At 30.8% G+C, this 20,460-nt stretch overlaps 3 protein-coding genes across 6 annotated transcripts; 1 reads left to right on the top strand and 2 right to left on the bottom strand.

Moving 5' to 3' along the window:
* Positions 1 to 55: 55 nt before the first annotated feature.
* Positions 56 to 10,595, bottom strand: LOC138937232 (neuronal cell adhesion molecule). 2 transcript variants are annotated; one of them, XM_070303269.1, is made up of 6 exons: positions 10,222 to 10,595; positions 8,859 to 9,152; positions 8,483 to 8,673; positions 8,047 to 8,176; positions 7,474 to 7,614; positions 56 to 6,390 (listed from the first exon to the last, which is right to left on the bottom strand). In XM_070303269.1, the coding sequence occupies exons 1-6, from the start codon at positions 10,265 to 10,267 to the stop codon at positions 6,227 to 6,229; spliced, it is 966 nt and encodes a 321-aa protein (XP_070159370.1). In that variant the 5' UTR covers positions 10,268 to 10,595; the 3' UTR covers positions 56 to 6,226. The 2 variants fall into 2 exon arrangements, with proteins under 2 accessions (XP_070159370.1, XP_070159371.1); XM_070303270.1 differs by having other exon boundaries at positions 6,188 to 6,385; positions 10,222 to 10,594.
* Positions 10,596 to 10,658: 63 nt separating this feature from the next.
* On the top strand, positions 10,659 to 13,572 carry LOC138937229 (endoribonuclease rege-1). Of its 2 annotated transcripts, XM_070303266.1 has the most exons (6): positions 10,659 to 10,832; positions 10,945 to 11,018; positions 11,093 to 11,472; positions 11,570 to 11,969; positions 12,121 to 12,324; positions 12,748 to 13,572. In XM_070303266.1, exons 1-6 carry the CDS (start codon positions 10,734 to 10,736, stop codon positions 12,950 to 12,952), a joined length of 1,362 nt encoding a protein of 453 aa, XP_070159367.1. In that variant the 5' UTR covers positions 10,659 to 10,733; the 3' UTR covers positions 12,953 to 13,572. The 2 variants fall into 2 exon arrangements, with proteins under 2 accessions (XP_070159367.1, XP_070159368.1); XM_070303267.1 differs by lacking the exon at positions 10,659 to 10,832 and having other exon boundaries at positions 10,839 to 11,018.
* On the bottom strand, positions 13,279 to 20,208 carry LOC138937228 (DNA excision repair protein ERCC-6). Of its 2 annotated transcripts, none has more exons than XM_070303265.1 (15): positions 19,910 to 20,208; positions 19,458 to 19,705; positions 18,620 to 18,933; positions 18,454 to 18,531; positions 18,144 to 18,273; positions 17,786 to 17,938; positions 17,457 to 17,578; positions 16,984 to 17,138; positions 16,470 to 16,784; positions 16,000 to 16,194; positions 15,757 to 15,906; positions 15,372 to 15,482; positions 15,070 to 15,273; positions 14,071 to 14,878; positions 13,279 to 13,811 (listed from the first exon to the last, which is right to left on the bottom strand). In XM_070303265.1, the coding sequence occupies exons 1-15, from the start codon at positions 20,006 to 20,008 to the stop codon at positions 13,657 to 13,659; spliced, it is 3,237 nt and encodes a 1,078-aa protein (XP_070159366.1). In that variant the 5' UTR covers positions 20,009 to 20,208; the 3' UTR covers positions 13,279 to 13,656. The 2 variants fall into 2 exon arrangements, with proteins under 2 accessions (XP_070159366.1, XP_070159365.1); XM_070303264.1 differs by having other exon boundaries at positions 13,281 to 13,811; positions 17,457 to 17,584.
* Between the last annotated feature and the right edge of the window lie 252 nt (positions 20,209 to 20,460).

Raw genomic sequence — 20,460 nt, 5'->3', positions numbered from 1 at the left:
AGCGTAAAATGATATAATTGTCGCATTTGACAGTTAAGAGTAGGAGTAAAAAAACTTCACAGAAAATTCAACATTTAATTTGACTCTAACAAAAAGGAACGACGAATTTTCGATGACATTCGAATGTTATGCTAGTAATCGCAAACTGTATCAATATATAAAGTACAGAGCGCTTATGATAATTTTCATTACAATTTTTCGCAGATATGTGTCTAAATGTAATAACGCTTTCATTGGTTTGCTCGAGAGAGCTGATTATATATGTATAGTCTAGACAATGATTTGCACTCAAACACAACCTTTACTCTCTCTTTCTCTGGAAAACAATATTCAAAATATCTAATCCAAATACGTTTTCGCTTAATCAAAATTATACAAAAGATGTCTTTGTACTTGGTGGAATGTATTCATTATCATCACTTTCTAATTAAGCATATACGCGAGAAAATCATTGGCAAAACAATTCAAAAAATTTTCAGGTATCTCTTTTACTGTTTTAATAAAAAGGTAATAGAATAACACACAAAATTATTCTTTTTTGCTCTTTAAATAAATAAATATATACATATAGCATATTTCATAAAACGCGTTTACATATCCAATGATTTTCTATTCTTTGTTATTGCACAGCAAATATTTTAGCGCCAATAGATAACAACTTATTGTTAAATACTTGGACATATTACTGTTGACTGATTGATTATTAAATAATATAACACAGAAAAAGAAAACAAAAGAAAAACAATAATAATATGATACATATCGAGTATACATAACGCAATAAAGCATATATGCAACAAAGAAGTTAAAAGATCTAGCAAACAAAACAACAATATCGATAACAACAGAAATATTCGTATTAAAGCTAAACTATTCTTTTTGGTCGCATTTATGGCCCCTACCTTCCATCTCGCACACAGCGCTATTTTAAAATAAAATATTATCTAAATGCTTAAAATAATTTACATTGTGATGTGTTCAGGATCGGATTTTCCTTCATACATTCGCAGATCCAAATAATCTAAAATCTTTGCAAAGAAAGCAAACCAAAAAAATATTTCTTTAGAAAATAAGGAAAACTATGAAATACACAGAAGAAAGAATAAAATTATATATATATATATATATATATATATATATATATATATATGTCCGACACTATAATCTCCTTAAATAGGCAGAGAAGTCATAATATTATAAAATTTTTATAAATTACAATTAATTAAAATTATAATTCAGATTTGTGACATTTATAATAATTGTTATTAGAATTAATTAGAATTATACAAGTATAGTTATAAAATTCTTTCGTTTTCTACATCCGTATGTTCAATGAAATCCCGATCCTGGGTACGATTTATTATACACTAATTATATAAAAAATCACCAATGATAAAGTCAAATTGCAAGAGTTTTGTGATGTTATATGCCGTAATACATTTTTTTTTTCACCGTTACTCTCGGTATCTAACGAGATTTTAATAAATGAATTATCGTGCCAGAGATATAAAATGTAACAAATGTAATCTTCATAAAAAGAAAAGCAAAAAGGTTTACGAGTAAAAAAAAAAAAAACATTTAGGATATCAGAAACATTGATATTTATATTACGAAACTATTCGTATATTCTGTATATTATGGAAGAAGCCCTAGCGTTTCTTTTTTTTCTTTCTTGTAAAAACCACACACGTATGTTCATCGCACATTGGGATGTAATTATGCAGGCAAATATGTATGTTTGGGGACGATACATGGTAGCATTACTAGCAACCATAAACATACTATTCTATGGCATTGTGCTTAATATATATATATACGTTTCGTCAAGGAGTGCACTAATAATCGAGGTATATCGAGGGGATAATTATGTAAGTTATATCTAACGATAGTGATGACGATTGTAAGTTTTGTGCATGTACATTTATCGCAGTGGTACTGATATATAAAAGCGGTATAACATTAGTACGCAGGCGAACAATCGGAAAGGAAAGGCGAGAAAAATTCTTCCCGGATGAAGATGAAAACTGCGATGATTCGACTTGCAATAATTGAGGAAAAAGAGAGAGAAATTTAAGGTAAAGCATCGATAAAATGTTTTACAGAGAGCGAATAGAAATGGATTGAAAAAAATAAAAATCCCAAAATAATATTTTTCGTTTTAAGATTAGAGAAACAATAATTAATTACAATATTAAATAAAATATTTAAATTTAATTAACAAATTCCTTAATTTGTTTAAAAAAAATGTTCCCCTCAATGTTTTACCTTAAAGAACTGTAAAAATATTTGCATCTATAGATTACTACAACAGCCTGTAGATTATTATTGTTTATGATATGAATGTAAAATATCTGCCATTATTACTGTAGGTACACGTTTACACTCGTAATTATGTAATCACATAAACTCTAAATTTTATTGTTCAAATATTTTCTACATCGTATGATTTCTACTTCACGCACGTTATCTTTTTGCTCACGTTATCACGTACATTTATTTAATAAGCGTGATTTTCTCTTACAATCCCTTAATCGTAGAAAGGAATAGAAAATATATTTCCTATATATAAATATATATATGGCGGTATATAAAGCGTTGATTGGTATATTTCAATTCTTCCCTTTCGCCTTCAAAATTTATTATATTCCTCGCTTATTATTATGATAAGACTTTAGCGCGCTTCTCTCGTCTGTTGCTAAAAATAATTTTCATATACGAGCGTTTTATATTCGTGTAGATATGCTGTTTGCCCTCCACACAGTACAATGGCAGAAATTCTATGACGCACAAGGTTTTTTAAAGTTTGTTATCTCGAAAAATCCTTATACCAGTTTAGTATGTAGTAATTATAAGAATAATTTGTGTGTGTTGGATTATACTACTGCACAAAAGACTATCTAGTCTTTAAAAAGCAAAACAGCTTTTTTTTAGTAGTTTTGCTATAGGCATTCGGTATATTTATCTATATCATTATCTTTGATAAAAAGTAAGGAATTACGTGTGCGTGAAATCTTTAATATCCGAAAGTCTAAAGAGTCGCATTAAGTGAGGAATCTGACGATACTTTGTATTTTAAATTAAATTGATAATAATTGAATTATAAAAAATTATATATTGCTTTATATATAAAAGATGATTAATATTCATTAATCATAATTATTATCGTACATATTTTGTTTTACATTCATAAATATCTAAATCTATATTAATGTGTAAAAAAATTACATTATATAATAAAATTTTGATTTAATTCGTTACACATATATTGTTTTTATATTAAGAAATTGTAGTTTTATGATGTTCTAGGCAAAAGTAATACGACTCTTCCGACATATAAAAAAAGGAATGCGCTACATAAGTAACTTTCTGTGAGCGAGATTTGTCGATTAGCAAAGCGATGACATGGTATCGCGGCATAGAATCATCGTCTATCTCTTGATATATAGATAAATATTATCATCAGATTTCAGCATAATCGTAATATATATAAAAAATTGTCTTTTCTTACGCCTAAAGTTGCATGTGATGCTTCGATTATATAAATATATTATATATATATACGCGTAATTTTCACATATTATTATTATATACTTATTATTATTATTATATTATATTATTGTATTATTCTTCTTATATATATATATTTCTATATACCATTCACAACACAGAGTGCATAGTACGAAGCTGAATATCGATCCGTTTACTCTTATCACAATTTTTTTACACATATATATATATATATGCACGCATATATGTATATTTATAAGAATGTGTTAGAGAAACGGATTCAAAGCCTCAATGTAACAACGCACAACCCATTTTTATACAACCTGCGTGCATCAAAGTACTTTATCATCTCATAGTTGAAGCTTATATATGTGTGTGTGTTACTGTGTGCTCTGAGCAAATTCAATAATGTTAACAAAAATATTGCATACTTCGCCGATATTAAGAGAAAACAAATTTTTCAAATTATTTAATAATTTAATAAATAATATCTTGGGCACAAATAATAAGTTGCTTTTTTGTCTTTTTTGATCTGTGCAGGTAAAGCAATGTAAAAGTGTAGTGATAACATACAAGAATAAAACTATAATACAGTATATTAATTGAATTGAATCAACTCTACTGCTACGTCAATTATTATTTTTTTCGTCAATTATTAATTTCGTAGAAATTAAATACAGCAAACTGAACGTTGACATTGAAATTTTTCGCGTATGCATGAAACACAGTGTCTTAGTGTTGCGTAGAATGTCCAGTCGCTCACAATTATAGTAAAGATTTATTCGCAGCTCTAATATGGTAGCATTATTCAAAATATGTATAATGTGCTCTATTTTCATCTTATTTAAATATTAGAGAATTAGGTGCGCTAGTGATTATTAAAATCTTATTATTGCACGCGATGCAAGCAAGTTATTACATTTCGCGCATCTCGTAGGCTGCTATATACCGGATGATTCACTTCTATTCATCTCATTTCTTTCGACAACGTCATAATAAAAGAACGTCTAACAGACTTTCCTAGTATGCAATCGATTTTTTTCTTAATTAGAATCTTACATCAATCTCATCGTCGTCAAAAAATGCTGCTTTCGAAGTGAGACACCGTGAATTACTTTGTCGTACGGTTTATTGTACTTGTTGCAACTCATATGATTCGTACAGTTATCCGCCCGCTTTTTTTTTTCTTCTTTTTTAGTCTGTTTAGGAAAATTTGATTTTTGCGAATCAAAACGCGTTAGCCAGTAAGTCGTAGACACAGTTGTAGTTATTAAAGTATAGCTATTAAAGTGATGCAGAGGCAAGTTTATGCCGAAGGTGTGCCAAAGCAATATTATTCGCATTCCTCGAATAATTGCATCGAGACTAATTGTGAAAAATATCGATAAAATCTAACATATAAACGATATCTCAATGTATACTATTACTACGATATTAAAACGGATATTTTTCCATATCCCTCCAATTCTCGAGATTTTTCCACAGAGAGCACATAACGAGCACATATTTACAAAGACAAAAAAATGTAAGATATATCTACACATATATTTATAATAAATAAAAAAAAAGAAATTTTTCACGGAGATTCCTAGAAAGGAACTTTCAACGACTTGTGCACACCTTAAAACGGCAGTAAATTTGTCATATCATACACATCGTATGTACGATTCGATTGCTTAAACGATAAATGAGCATTTAAAAAAATCTTAATACTCACACATGTATGCTATTCACCCATTGCAATGATTTTCGAAAAAGTAAAAACAATTGTAAAATATATCTTTCTTTTTTTGACAATATCGATTATTATGATTTGTGTGATTCTCTCTTCGAGTTGTTTTAAATTATATACCCTTAGAGGGTTACAGTCTTACTACGATTCTTTTGGCTCACAGGAGTTCCACTTCTTTTAAGCTCGATCACTATGAGCAATCATTATCTCGTCGAGAAACTATGCGAGAAAGAGAGAAAGAGACAGAGACAGAGAACGTCCTGTAGTAAACATCTCCAAAAAATCTATTATCTCCTCTCGCAAAAAAATCTGATGTGAAGTCTTACTCTGGGTTTTGAACACTTCATTGTTGGGCGTCGTACATCAGAGACCGAACAATAATAAAATTTTTTTTTCAATTTCTTCCATTTCGGCACAATAAATTTTTCGTTTCTATAAATCTAAAATCATAATATTTATTTTGCAAGGAAGATATCTCCCAGTTCTCGAAAATGAGCTTTAATCGATCTAAATTACACTTTTTTTCATCACTGTATATAAAAATCTTATTTATTTAAATTTCGTCCTTTATTTTTCAAGAATAACGATGATTTTCTCTACGAATACATATCTTAGAATTCTTAAAATCGTATTGCAAAAACTCTACAAAAATCTTTTTAGAAAAAACCAGTTCTTTCGTTCGATCTCTGATTGTAACGGGAAGGTCGAGAAAACTAGTGGGACACTCGATGCTATCGATGAACTCGAAATGACCCGAAATTCCCAACGTATTCTCCTTTCGCCGTTAAATCATTAAATAGTCTTGCATCTTAGTATATCGACTTCGTCGATCATTATTTTTTCTTTTTTTCTTGTTTTTTTTTTGTTTTAAACAAACTCGAGGCCTTTTCGATAAATTCGGTTGCTTACGTTCGAAACGATGTGAAAAACTGCATCCAATTTACTTACTTTAGAGCGGAGCAAGTCTAAGCTAAACGAAAAACGACGCTAAAGCCGTCTAGGTTGCACAACGCTGTTGTTATTGAGGCGGGTGGTCGTCTGATTGTTGAAGTTCTCATCCTGCGGTACGTGCTCGGTGCGCTCGTCGAAAAATCCCGGATTTAGAATGATGTTGGGCACGAGTTCAATCACCTCCTGCTCCTCCAGCTGCGCTGCAATTTCGGAACGGAGATTAATTTTCATTGACCTGGGCCACGGACCTTATTAGCTTCTACCCTCTCCCTTCACCGGTTTTTCTTTGTCAGGTATCGAAAAACATATCTTTTACATCTTGGAATTTTGTTATATATATAATCGTGTGTATAGTCTTATCACATAATTTCCAATTATTTTATTGACAATCAACAATTTTGTTTATTTGTAACAATGTGATTCTCATGCCAATTGTTTGCCTGACAAATGGACGTGCTACCCTTGACCTACCTCAAGATTGCCGAAGATTGGTCTTATCGGTTACTCAACTAGATCATAAAATGCTTTCTATGACTATTATAATATTTACTATTCATTGCACTAGATTATTATCAGCAGGCATTATTGTATCTCATTAACATTATACAGTACATTATAAGTAACATCTAATCGGAATAGCAAGAAAAAATATACGTATTTGTAAAAAAGTTAGTAACCAGACAAGTGAGAATCTGCGGCGAGAAAAATTCCATCAAGTTCAAGATTTCATTCCAGTGAGTGCTATATATCATATAAAAGATAGAAATGTTAAATAGATTAATATTTGAGTGCTCATTTTTAGCGTTCGGTGCGGCGGCTCGAAAAGTGTTATATTAATATAATTGATGAAGAGATCTGTTTAAATGCTCATCATACTTGTTAGATGCTAAACCTAATGAAAAGTTTGCAAGTGCTTAGAGAGTATATAGAAACGAGATATTATATAAAAGTACTGATAATTTGGAAGAATATGGCTGCGTGTGTCGCGTAATAGAGAAAAAGCTAAAGATCAGAGCCATAGATATAAGTCAGCTAGCCGGCTAAGATTACTAATATATCTGTTGGATGAATAGTGATGAATATATAGTTCTTTAGCTAATTTGCGCGAAGGCTTCTATGAAGGGGAGAACAACCCTCTGAGAGAATCGTGCTTCTCAAAGGAATGAGCCATAAACGGTACGATCATCACCAGCGGAAAAAAGTAGTAGTAGTAGCAGCAGTAAAGAGACAGAGTAGAAGCGGAGAAGCTCTTATGGTATGGTTACCAGATAGGAAATGCTTACAGGATGCCTTGCACTCGCGATACAGTAGGTAACAAGTACCTAAACCAAGAATCATAAGTGTGCCCATCACAATACCTACGGCTGCTACCCAGACACGCGTATCAAAATTCTCTACGCCGGCTAAAAGATGTCGGGCGAGTTCTGAAAATTAGTCGCATAATATAAAGAGATATTAGTTTTTAGTTCAGATGCTGTACAAGAACGGTTAAATAGAAAAAGTGTATCTCTTATAATTTCTAGAAATTCTAAAAGACACATTATACATATAGAATATCCTAAAATTTATAAAAAGAAATAAAACTAAATCGTCACTCATAAAAAAAAAGATATTTTTTTCTTAAAAGAGAGCTACAAGATTTTTAATCGCTCTTAAACTATGAATATCATGATATTCATGTAAGCAACATACTTTTTCTTTTTAATTTTTGTATTTTTATGTAATTTAGAATGGCAGCAAAGGAGTTCCATGACAATATACAAAGTTTAAAACTTTATCCCAGTAAATAGATCTCTATAAAACAATATAGCCGTGCAATTTAATTATATATTATAAGAGCAATTGCAACAAAATACCCAATTCTTCTACGCTATGATGCGTATGACCCTCGACCTCCACAATCTCTCCTCTTCCCAACTGATTGGTTGCCCACACTCGAAATGAGTACGTAGTGTTTGGCACCAAATGATATACATCTATTTGTCTCTTTAAAGTAATGAAACAATGGTTAGTTTTAGTCTAATTAATTTCTTTTTATAAGGGATGGAATAACTCTGTAATGCTATGTCACAAAATTTCATTCTTATATATACCAATGTATATAATTTGTATGTATATAATTTCTTAATATAAAATAAATATGCACATATAATGTTTTCCAATAATGTTATACTAAACACACTGTTGCAATGATTGCAATATTATATAACGTTGTCGACTTATCTCGTCTTTACCACGCGTTTTCCATCCCTATTTTCTATCCTACGGTTTTAAATAATTTGGAATATTTACAGAATTTGGAGGAATGTGTGTTGGAATAATGGGCTTCCACTCTTCCGGTTCTTCGCCTGCTGTTGGCTTCAAACGATATTCGGCAGTGAAATCTATGATAGGGTAACCGCCAGTACCAGCCACTTCCCAGAGAATGTTAGCTAATATTGTGGATGGCTTGACCCACACATTGTGCAGGGCTGGAGGAGCCGCTAAAATTATTTTTTCATTAAACTTAGAATCCTTAACCATTATATTATTAAATTATTCAAATTTTCCAGAACAAATCTAAAACTCTAATTTACAGCTAATATCTTTTTAATAGACAGAATTTGAAATGTCGCTATTTGTTGTACGTGATTCGTTCGCAATATTGCAAACGATTGCACAAACATACTTTTCACTTCCACGTTGATTCTGGCTTTCACAGCATCGCGATCGTCGTCCAGGGTACACGAATAATTGCCAGCATCATCCACGCTGACATTCAACAGCTTCAGCACGCCATTTGGCTCGACCTTCAGCCGCTCAATCTGTCCATCCTCTCGTCCCTCTCTTATCCACATCACTCTCGCATTCGATTCTTCGGAATGCGAAAAAACGCTCTCGTCGGCGCAACGCAACTGTAGGTCTCTACCCACGTCCACGGCAATGTGCCGCATTGGTACCTCGGCCCCTATATCCTGCCATCCTGCAAATTCATAAATAAACATTGTAAAATTGTTCACACTTATTGTGTGGTTCTATTAAAACATATCAAGAAGATTGACTTGTGAGTTTGAATTGTATATTAGTTAACAGAAATCTGAACTTGATTCCTTTCTCAGAATAAATTTATAAGCGATGAGAATGTATATGAATAGATTGATAAACAGATTTATTAAGCCTCTTTAAGAATGATTATTCTGTTAAGCACAAATAAGTAAAACATATTAAAATGATCCCAATAGAGATATAATGCGAAGGAAACATAAGTTATATTTAATAAAGACATTAAAAAACTAAATTAGAAACTGTATCTTCTAACTATACTTAATGTTTTAAAGATATATATTTATAGAATTGTGCTCTGAGATTGATTCGTCTCAAGCAACAAAATTCAAGGACAATTGAAGCAAAATCATAGCGCAGTGAATAACTAGCTCAATCAAATACAGACAGAATATCTCATAACAAATTCCAGTCAGAATTTTTAATCAAATTATAGTTAGATAGAATAACTAAAAAAGAATTACTTTGTTTCAGTTGCATTTTCCGCGCTGTTATTTCCTTTTTTTTTTTTCTTTAAACAGTTACATATACATATATATAATTATCTCATTGTAAAAAAAGTGCACAAAAATGTAAATGAAAGGAATAGACTTATAGACGTTTGTGTGATTTTAATCTCGAACGCTTTACAAAAAATAACATAATGATGTGTAATAACGAGTCGCGCCGAGGACGCGGCAGGTGATTCTACATGTACTCTCTACCAATATACTTATGCGATGGTGACGTAAATGGCAATAGCAACGGAACCGATGCAAACGACGGAGAGCAACAGCGAGATAGTATCTTTACATAACTCGACCCTGAATCGTAACGATTGTCGACGCTATGTCTATAGCCGGACATGGATCGCATGATCGTCGTGAATAGGATCGCGACGATATTCCTCAATCCCGGATGCGTGTATCTCTCTCTCTCTCTCTCTCTATCTCTCTCTCTCTCTCTCTTTCTCTCTCTCCTTTGTGGTTATAATTCGGCAAAGTACTTACTTGCCAGGAAGAGTATCAGCAACGGCAACAATTTGCGTTCATCCATTCTGCCATAATAGGACGAGCGAGCGAGCGCGCGCGATTCCCTGGTGAAGCGTTATTTGTATTACGAGACTCTTCTCGACCACATTTCTCGCCGATCGATTGCTCTCTCGTGCTTCTTCTTCGCAGCCGGAGATTACCGGAGACGCGTCACTTATTGTTAGCGTCGGTCGCTACCGCTGTCAAACATCATCGCGGTCCGTCCGCCGTTCGTTTTTGCACCGTTTGTCACTCTAATAATGTCACCAATACACACTACACAATTCTCGTCAGTCGTCACTCGTCACCCGTCACGCACCGCGGAACACCGCCCGTCGCCCGTCGCCCGTCGCCCGTCACCTGTCATCCGTCGTTCGGCGCGCCTCGCTCATTTATTGAGTCGCGCCGCTGGCACCTCCAAACAGCTGACCATCTGTCGGTGTTATCATTTGCTTTACCATCTGTCGAGACGCGATCAAAGACCATATGGAATGCTTCGCTATCTTTCCCACCGAGTTATGACAAGGATACATATGCGTGGAAATCTGCATGGATGCAGGATGCATTCAACGAAAATGACGAGAGTATCTGTAAGTTTTGATAAATGTTTTGAATATCGAACAGATATTTAACCAGATTTTTTTTAATTTGATTTATTTTACGTGGTTCCTTTTGCAAAATTTAAATATGACTGACAACCAGCCTAGTAGAAGGAGAAGGAAGAAAAATCCAAAGACAGAACCTTATCAAAAGCTAGTGAACTGTTTGAAAAAAAGGTAACAATTAACGCGATTAAATATCGAACAATGTTAAAAATTGATAATTGTGTTACCAATTAAATTTGTGTTAGCCCGGCCGAGCTAAGGAAAATACGTAATCTTGTCAACAATGAAAAGTATGAAAGAAAAGGGGTATTGACTCGTGGAATGCTGCAAAAATTGGATGAGCAAAATGCATTGTTTTCATTGAGTAGAGAATGTCCTTCGCGGAATAGTGTAATTATTATAAATGACAGTGATAATGAAACAAGTGGGAAAGAAGAAGATACTTCATTCAGCATTATTGAGTGCAGTCCAACAACGTTACCTTCATCTTCACAGCGAAAATCAGGAAAGAAAGAATCGCGGAGATCTCTTAGACAAAACAAAAACAGATCGTCAATAACACTATCAAATTTATCCATTATGCAATCATCGAGTACACAATCTTTAAGCAATGGAGAAAATATAGGTAAATCAATTTTTTTCTTTTTTTTTATTAGGAAGACTGTGTAATGGAAAAATTTATTTAATTCGATGCTATTCTAAATCATACTTGTCACATTTAGCACCGTCACCAAAAGAAGACGATGTGATTGAGTTATGGTCTTCTCTCAAGAATTCGACATCAAATACATATGAGAGAAGTACGAGGTACGATGATGAGACAAATGAAAGAGTGAATTTTGTGATAGATACAAAGCCAAACCTGAAAAATCTAGAATATTTAAAGATGGATACAGAACCTGTACAGAAGAGACAAAAACTGGGTCACAAAGTTACATTGTCATCATACAAGAATAAAAAAAAGAGACAATATGATGATAATGCAGATTCAATTCTCTCACAATTTAATGCACAATCCCGTGAAAAAAAAGCAAGAACAATTATATCTGGTGAACAAAATACTTCAGATTCAAATCATGAATTAAGAGAGATAATTGTCGATGGATGCAATGTGGGGATGGCGTATGATCCTTTTTTTTATCTATTTTAATGACAAATTTCCTTAAGCTAATGTTATGAATAATTATATAAAATTATAAAAAAATATACACTTGCCATATAGTTTTATACATTTTGTTTTAGTTTTTTAAGCGAAATATATTTTATATTGTAGCCATTCAAATCATCGGATGTTTTCTGTAAAAGGCATCCAATTAGTGGTAGATTATTTTACAATAAGAGGTCATGCTGTGAAAGTTTTTTTACCGAATTATTTTCGAAAATTTACGTTACTTGAAGAGTTATATAAAAAGGGTATAGTTGTTTTTACACCTAGCCGCAATGTCGAGGGCAGACAAATTACACCTTATGATGATCGGTAAATTTGCCATATATCTTTATTATATAAATAGAAAAACCGAAAATATATACACTATTCTTATGTGTATAATTTTTATATAATTTTATCTGTGCATAATAAGATATCTTTAATTATTTATTTCATTTTTTTGTAATTAACCATATATAATATGAAACCTATTATGTAAATACATATTTTTACAAAAATGTTAATTATCAATTACAATACTTATACAAAAAACAACTTAATCTTGCTAAAAAAAAATAAGTTTTTACATATAATATTAAGTTATAATAGATCTCTGCTTTTTTTAAATTATATATTTATCTATATTTTATATACATATAACTTATAATTTTAAAAGTTTATTCTTATATATTAAAATGCTTCAAAGCCGTAATGAAAAGTTGGATTGTAAAGCCTTTGCCCCTTTCATTGCAGGTTTATTTTGGAATATGCGACAGCGTGCAGAGGAATAGTGATTTCCTCGGATCAATATAGAGATTTGTATGAGGAGAAGCCAGAATGGCGCGATACAATCTTGAATCGTTTGTTGACGCCAACTTTCGTCGGGGATTACATCATGTTCCCAGAAGATCCATTAGGCAAATCTGGACCTAATCTGGAGACATTTTTGCGACATTGATAGAATACTTTGTTATAAAATGTATTCTGAGTAAGCAAAGTTGATGATATTGGACCAAACAATTCAGTCCTGTTGTCAAAGAAAAATTACATTTTTGATATTGTAATTTTATCTCAAATACACCTTTACTCTATCTGTTTTTCTTTATGTTTGCTCAATATATATCTTTTTACACTAAACTAATAAATTAATGACTATATAATAACAATAAATGTTATTTTTTTATCATAATATTCTTTTCGTAAAATATCCATGTATTCATGGGTATGCATATTATCAAATGTATATAAATCGAAATGCAGAGAGAATTAACAGATGGAAGTGAGATTAAGTTGTTTTGTATATAAAGCACATGAATGAAATATATTGAGATATATATTATTTTGGTAAGTAAATATATTTATACAATAGAGATAATACTATAATATATTATAATATTATAAAAAATAGTTTACTTTTTATCAAAACATATTGTTTAATTATTTAATTACTACAAAATACATATGCGAAAAAATTTTGTTTAAAAAAAGAAATAATTAGAAATCTTATTACACACACGTACTCAGATCATATTCATAGTTTTTTCACAGCTTTTCTTTGTAAGAAATGTAAAAATTGAATATATATGTATAAAAAATTAAGCTTATAGAAAAAAAAGAGAAAATAAATATGCAGAGTTGGCATTATAAATTATTGTGTCTATTCTACGCTGGTCTCCAGCAAAATTTCCCCGATTGACGAACGAAATTCATGCTTTCTTGCGCCGATTCACGTGCGAAACGTTGCAGCGTGTTTTCACCGTCGCTATTACGACATGCATTCGATAATACTGCTTCGTGTTCAAAGGCGGAACTGACAGCTAAAAAAAATACAAATAGGATTCTATATGCGTAATTTTTTTTATAATGTTTAGTATTTAATAAAAATATTAAATTATTGTAAATATGTGATTTTTATATATTAATAATAATATTTAAATTTGTACATGAATGAATGAATGAATGACTGTGTGTTGAATATATTTAAATTAAACACATTCATCTAATTATTAGATAAAGTTATAAATCAAATAAGTACACTCTTAAAAAATATATAAAATATAAATATATTACACTTACTTGATTTGGTGAATAATTTTCTCAATACATAATCATCGTCCGTAGTCGAAATTGATTCTTCCTTTTCATTAGAATGTCCTAGCCGGCGACCTATCAGACAAGAAACACGCTCTCCCTCAAATATTGCGGAAATATTTCTCTTGTCCGAATGTGAATCTTTTTTATGCTTCTTATGTTTACAAATAGACGATACATTATATGAGGTGATTTTATCGTCATTTAAAACGGATTTATTTTTCTTTTCCATGGTATTATCATTGATAGATTTTATTGTAATTATAGTTTGCTGATTATTCTCGTTAAATGTATTCTTATTTTCTACATTGCTACTCCTTTCAATATCCGCATTTGAATTCGTATTCGAATCTTCATTATATCTGGCTGGAGATTTTGATATGCTCATTAGATCGCAAGATGATATTTTGTCCACAAATGTATCATTTTTCGTAGCGAGAATCTCGGTGTGTCTCGAATTATTATTTTGTTCATCATGTTGTTTTCCCTCGCAAATACTATTATTTGCATTCTTATTTTTGTCACATGTTGATCTTACATTCGCGCTTATTTTTTTGCTGATAGCCGAAGCTAATCTTTTCATCTGTTCGATCTTACTGAGAGAAAAGCCGATAGATGCGGGCATTAATTTGGATTCTCTAAATAAATGGTCAGATTCTGAAGACTTGCCATCTATCGGCTCGTTTAGATTAAATAATTCTACTAAATCTGTCGTTTTAAATACTCGACGCTGACGTGGTTCATCAAGAACTTTGTTCGAAAGTAATATTTTAAAGATCTGTCTATGATACATCTGAAAAGAGAAAATTGTAAACAACTCTCTTTATCTTATTAATAAAATAATATACTATAATAAAAAGAATATATAGGACACTGTTTTTAAAATATGTTTATTTAAATCTTATATAGAAAAAGATATTTCAATTATAATAACTAATTATATATAACATTTTTATAAGATTCGTAAAATTAATTGTTGCTAACCTTTTCTTCAATCGTACCAGCGGTAATCAGCCTGTAAACAGTGACTTGTTTATTCTGGCCTATTCTCCATGCGCGTTCCCTTGCTTGAGCATCCGTAGCTGGATTCCAATCCGGATCGTAAATGATTACTCGATCTGCACCGGTTAGATTTACTCCCAGACCTCCTACGCGTGTGGTCAGTAAGAACACGAAATATGACGAGTGCTTCTCGAAAAAAAAAGAAATTTGTTAAAATATTATAATAGAAATGTTGCTTATTTCCATTACACAGAGATCAATCTTTCCACGAGCTTAATGCGTACAGTATTAAATGTGTGAATCGTTTGTTGTCGTTGAGATACAGCTGTTGTCCCATCCATTCTCAAATAGGTATATCCTTCGTGTTGCAATAGACACTCCAAAACGTGAAGCATCTACAAAAAAATATAAGTTGCGATAATTTTATTTTTTATATTACATAATTAATAATATATTTATTGACATTATATTTTTATCTATATTTTTAATTTTAAAAATTGCAAAAATTAAAATATACTTTTGTAGAAAATCATATCATTCTAATGTGAGACATAATATTTGATTATCAAAAGACATTTTCTTTATATGAACATTTTAACTTTTGAAATGTAACGAATATTTTTCAAATATAAAATCTATTTGTTTGTAATGTCCAGAAATATCATTTACCTGCCTTCCTTGAGTGAAAAGTAACACTCTATGTTGTTGTTTATGCCAAATTTTCAAGAGAGATCGGACCACATTCATTTTTCCAGCACGTTTCCAGTAACCAAATTCATCTAACTGTTTTTCGGACAAAGTGATATCTTCATCTGAATCCTTAAATAAAAGCAAGATTTGTAAAGTAAATTGATATTATAAAGAATTAATTCTTATTATAATACAGTTGGTAGGGAGGGAGGGGGTTCTTACGAATTCTTTGGTATACAGGAACAAGTCTGGATGATTGCATATCTTTCTCAATGCTGACAATGCGATAAGAAATCTTGCTCTGTATCTTCCAGCGTCATGATTATTTTTTTCATGTAAAATAAAGGACACATCTTCCGAACATAGATACTTTTTATATAATTTTTTCTGCTCGTCCGTTAAGCTACAAAATAACACCTAAGAAAGGGAAAGTAAAAAGAAATAATTTATTTTTATTCAATTAAGATATATGAATATAAATAATGATAATTCCATATATATATGTGTGTGTGTGTGTGTGTGTGTGTGTATGTGTGTGTGTGTAAAAGACAAAATTCACAATGTTTTCTCAAAAAATAATCTGTAATGATAACAAAAAAATAAATATATCTAGAAGAAAGATAAAAAAATGAAAGAATAATAGTATGTGTCCATAAAAAGAGATAGATTTATTTAAAAGAAAATGTAAAAACCTGCTCGTTTTTCTCCGGCAAAATGAGATGATGCTTCACATCGTTCTTCGTCCTTCGGAGCATGTAGGGCATGATGGTGTCTTTCAGCATAGTGGCTACTTGGAGAGCTGTGGCTTCCTGTAATGGCGTAGCATTTGCATAACCGCCACGTGTTATGGGAGTCGCGCAATGTTCCAGGAATGCAGGCAGGGTGCCCAATTTACCAGGTAAAATAAAATCAAACAATGACCACAGCTCCTTCAGAGAATTCTGCATAGGACTGCCACTCAATAGCAATCGATGCGGTGTCGAGAGTTGCTTCACTGCACGGCTCACCTACGAATCAATTATTCTACTGGTTATTATGAAACATATAATTTTATCAATACATGCAATACTTGCATCTCTTTTACACACAGACAATTTGTTAAATAAGCTAATATTATAAAACAAATACAATAAATAAACATATATATAGAAAATGCAAAAAAAATGCATACTGAGTAATTTCTCCCAATCTTAACAATTAAATCACCTTTGCTTGCGGATTACGAATCTTGTGGCCTTCATCGAGAATAACATAATGCCACTGATTGGATACGAGCAAATCTTTGTGCCTGAGAACTCCATTGTAAGAAGTAATGAGTATTCCACCGGTTTGCAAAGATTCTATCAGACTTTCTGGATCACCTGGATGAGAATATCATGAATATGATATGATTCTATTCTATTCATTTTTATAATTAATACACTGTTGAATGTTATTATTTGCATCATATAAAAAGTATAAATACAAAAAAATATAATATATATATAAAAATTATGAAATTGAAAAACAATTTCTTCAAATCTTCTTTTTATATTGTGACAACTTCACTTTTACTCCAATAATAATGTTTTCAAGAATAGCATTAGAATTTTTTATTAAAATTCTTTAGGTTAGTAAAATTAATTAACAAATCTTTAGATTACTATAAAATTGATTTTTTTTGGTGCATTTACACTTACCATTGTAACCCCCAGAATGATGAAGTACAACGATTCTAAAGAAAGGCCACCAATCGTGAAAATGTTTCACCCACTGCTCCATTAAAGTAGCAGGGCATACAACTATAGTTGGTCCTAATCCTCTGTATCTATCAATCATGCATGCAATATTTATTTTTCATTACATATCTTTATATATACATGATAAGATAAATAACAAAAACGAAATAATATAAACATGTTCCTCTTTTCCTTTTTTTCGAGAAAATAATATTCTATAGATCTTGTATGAATTTTACATCACGTACAATTAAAAAACATGTTCAAGTTAAAATAAATATATTTAATACCTTCCATTGTGAGAGAGTAATTCACTACAGTCTAAACCGGCGAGAAATGCAATAACTTGCACAGTTTTTCCTAATCCCATCTCATCACCCATCAAACCGCCCAACTTACGACTGTGTAATTCCCAGAGCCATTGAACGGCGACCCTTTGATACCTGTACAAATAAAACATTTATAGATAGAAAAAATGTATCATTAAAAAAAATCATTGATCATACATTAATCCAAATGTCAAATAAAATCTAAATATTTATATAATAAATAATAAATAACTAGTATAATAAATTTAAATCTCTATCCTTCCAGTTGTATTAAATATATGCGCTATATATATAATCATTCTTAATGTATATATTTTACCTGTATAAGTTTTCCCAAATACATTGTGGCACTTTAAAGATATCATTAATTTTGTGCATTGCTTCATCTTTAGGATAGCATTCTGTTTCTATTCTTTGCTTGAATATTCGACTATCTCCGTCGTCTTGAGCTAGACATATTTAAAAAGATAAATGAGATTAATATATATACAATACTAAAAAGAGTAACACAAAATAATAAAAATAACAAGATACATGTAATAAGAAATAAAATAATAATAGGAGTAGAAATATAAGTTAAGAAAAATACCAATTTATTGTATACAACACATACATATAACAATACATACTTCTCTTTGTGCGTATGTTTCCTGATTTAGCCAAAGTTTTCCTCTTTTTAGATACACATGATACTTTATATTCTGTATCTAAAAAATATTTTGTTATTTTAATAAAAATACAAATATATATTTCTCAAATTTATCTTTTATCAAACATATGAAATGTTACTATTACCCGAGTCGTCATCACTAGGAATGTATTCGCTTTCAGAACTATTGTCTACAATTTCATTTGTTATATTTGAGCAAGTTGCCTCATCTATAATTTGCAGAATATCATTTTTTCTAGTCTCAGCTTTAGATTTTTGGTATCTTTTGATTGTCTTTGTGTCAATACTGGATAATTTTGTTTTTTTGGCTGGTACTGAATGATCTTTGTCACAAGGAATCTTAGATACTTTCTTCAATTTTCTTTTTTGCTCCGCAAGAATAGCTTGCTGCTTGAAATACTTTTCAAGGTCTAACAATTGAGTGCCTTTATTGGTACCTCTAGAAATACAAAATATGAATATACTTTTTAATCTCTATACATGTATATATATATATATATATATATATATATATATTCTATTAATATTCTCTCTTTCTATTCTATAACCAATGTTCTTCACTTGTTTAATGGTAAACTAAACTAAATAAGAATTAGATCAAATGAAATAAAGATTTAAGTTGTTGAATTAGAAAAAATTAAATCATTCAATTATTGCATTAAATTGAAAAATTAAATTAATAAAATTAATCTTTAATTTTTATAAAAAAGGAAGAATTAATTAACTACCTCAATTATTGAATTAGAAAAAGTTTAATTGTTCAAAATTATAGAGATTCTCTCTAATTATTACATATAAATTAATTTATATATTATATTATATTAAATTATATATTATGTTGTATGTTTATTTATATTGTATATTATATCTTATATTTATAATTAATATTAACTTAATTATTATATTGATATAAATTTTATTTAAAATATCATCACTAAAAATAAATATTACTTGACATTATACCTTTCGTTTTGCTCTAAAATTGATTGCTTAGATACTGCTTCAAATGGAGTAATCTCTCCAGTTTCGACCTGTTTTTGCAATTTTGCCTTGTGATCCTCTTTGTCATCAATTTCCCCATCTTCCTTGGCATTCAGCTCTATATTATTCTCTTGTGTTCCATCCACCTGCTGATTGTTTGACCTTGTAACGCGTTTAATATGTTCCGATACTTCTTGCAAAATACTGTCTTCTGTTTTAATAGATACTATCTGCAAATATTAGTAATATTGTTTTACAAGAAATAAAAAGATCTACACATTTTATTATTTTTCTAGACTATGTGTGTGTGTGTGTGTGTGTGTTGTATCAAAATAATTGATACTGGTGATCTATATTTTTCATATATCATCTTTTTTTTGACATACAAATATATTATTTAGCACTACAAATCAAGTTCAGTATTATTTAATTACCTCCTGTAAATTTTCAGGAAGCACATTATCTAGTATATTTTTCATCGTGTCATTATCAATGTTCGATGCAGTATCATCATGATTAGTTGTCTCTGCCATAATGCGGACTAATATGATACTTCCATAGGTATTGCATATGATTTATACACTTATATATGCAATAAATACTGCGAAATCATATATTTTGGTAGACATTCATTTCATGTCGGATTGAAATCACATAAATCGATCGATTATATTCATGAAAATTATCATTCCATATAATTAGAGAGAAGTCTGAGAAGGGCCACGCCGCCGCGAAATACGCTTTTTCTAGCTAATGCAGTAGCGCTAATTGGATCCATTTTAGAGTGGAAGTACATGGAAGCGCATTTTTCCATGCCATGGTAAAACAGACGGTTGGTTCGTGTCCGTGCTAAATTCATAATTGTGAATCAAAAATACGGAGAAATATTATAAAGAACCCCGCACTAATCATATGGAAAATCTGTCCCGGTCAAATCAATTGGTTTTTACATATGTTGTAGCTTATGACCTACTGAACAAAAGAT

The sequence above is a fragment of the Polyergus mexicanus genome, unplaced genomic scaffold, assembly GCF_030449975.1.
Source record: "Polyergus mexicanus isolate NDT 795.1 unplaced genomic scaffold, iyPolMexi1.0 SCAF_10, whole genome shotgun sequence".
NCBI classification, from domain to species: Eukaryota; Metazoa; Arthropoda; class Insecta; order Hymenoptera; family Formicidae; genus Polyergus; species Polyergus mexicanus.
Note: the sequence above shows the minus strand (reverse complement) of the source record. Positions and strands in the feature narration are given on the sequence as shown.

Excerpts from the sequence above, each read along its gene's own strand:
- LOC138937228 (XM_070303264.1), bottom strand. The coding sequence starts at position 20,008 with ATGGCAGAGACAACTAATCATGATGATACTGCATCGAACATTGATAAT. Across the intron at positions 17,585-17,785 it reads TTACTCTCTCACAATGGAAG|ATACAGAGGATTAGGACCAA; the intron begins GTATTAAATATA and ends CATGATTGATAG. Across the intron at positions 16,785-16,983 it reads TTCGTAATCCGCAAGCAAAG|GTGAGCCGTGCAGTGAAGCA; the intron begins GTGATTTAATTG and ends ATTGATTCGTAG.
- LOC138937229 (XM_070303266.1), top strand. The coding sequence starts at position 10,734 with ATGCTTCGCTATCTTTCCCACCGAGTTATGACAAGGATACATATGCGT. Across the intron at positions 10,833-10,944 it reads CGAAAATGACGAGAGTATCT|CCTAGTAGAAGGAGAAGGAA; the intron begins GTAAGTTTTGAT and ends ACTGACAACCAG. Across the intron at positions 11,473-11,569 it reads AAGCAATGGAGAAAATATAG|CACCGTCACCAAAAGAAGAC; the intron begins GTAAATCAATTT and ends TGTCACATTTAG.
- LOC138937232 (XM_070303269.1), bottom strand. The coding sequence starts at position 10,267 with ATGGATGAACGCAAATTGTTGCCGTTGCTGATACTCTTCCTGGCAA. Across the intron at positions 8,674-8,858 it reads AATCAACGTGGAAGTGAAAA|CGGCTCCTCCAGCCCTGCAC; the intron begins GTATGTTTGTGC and ends AAATAATTTTAG. Across the intron at positions 8,177-8,482 it reads CACACATTCCTCCAAATTCT|AGACAAATAGATGTATATCA; the intron begins GTAAATATTCCA and ends ATTACTTTAAAG.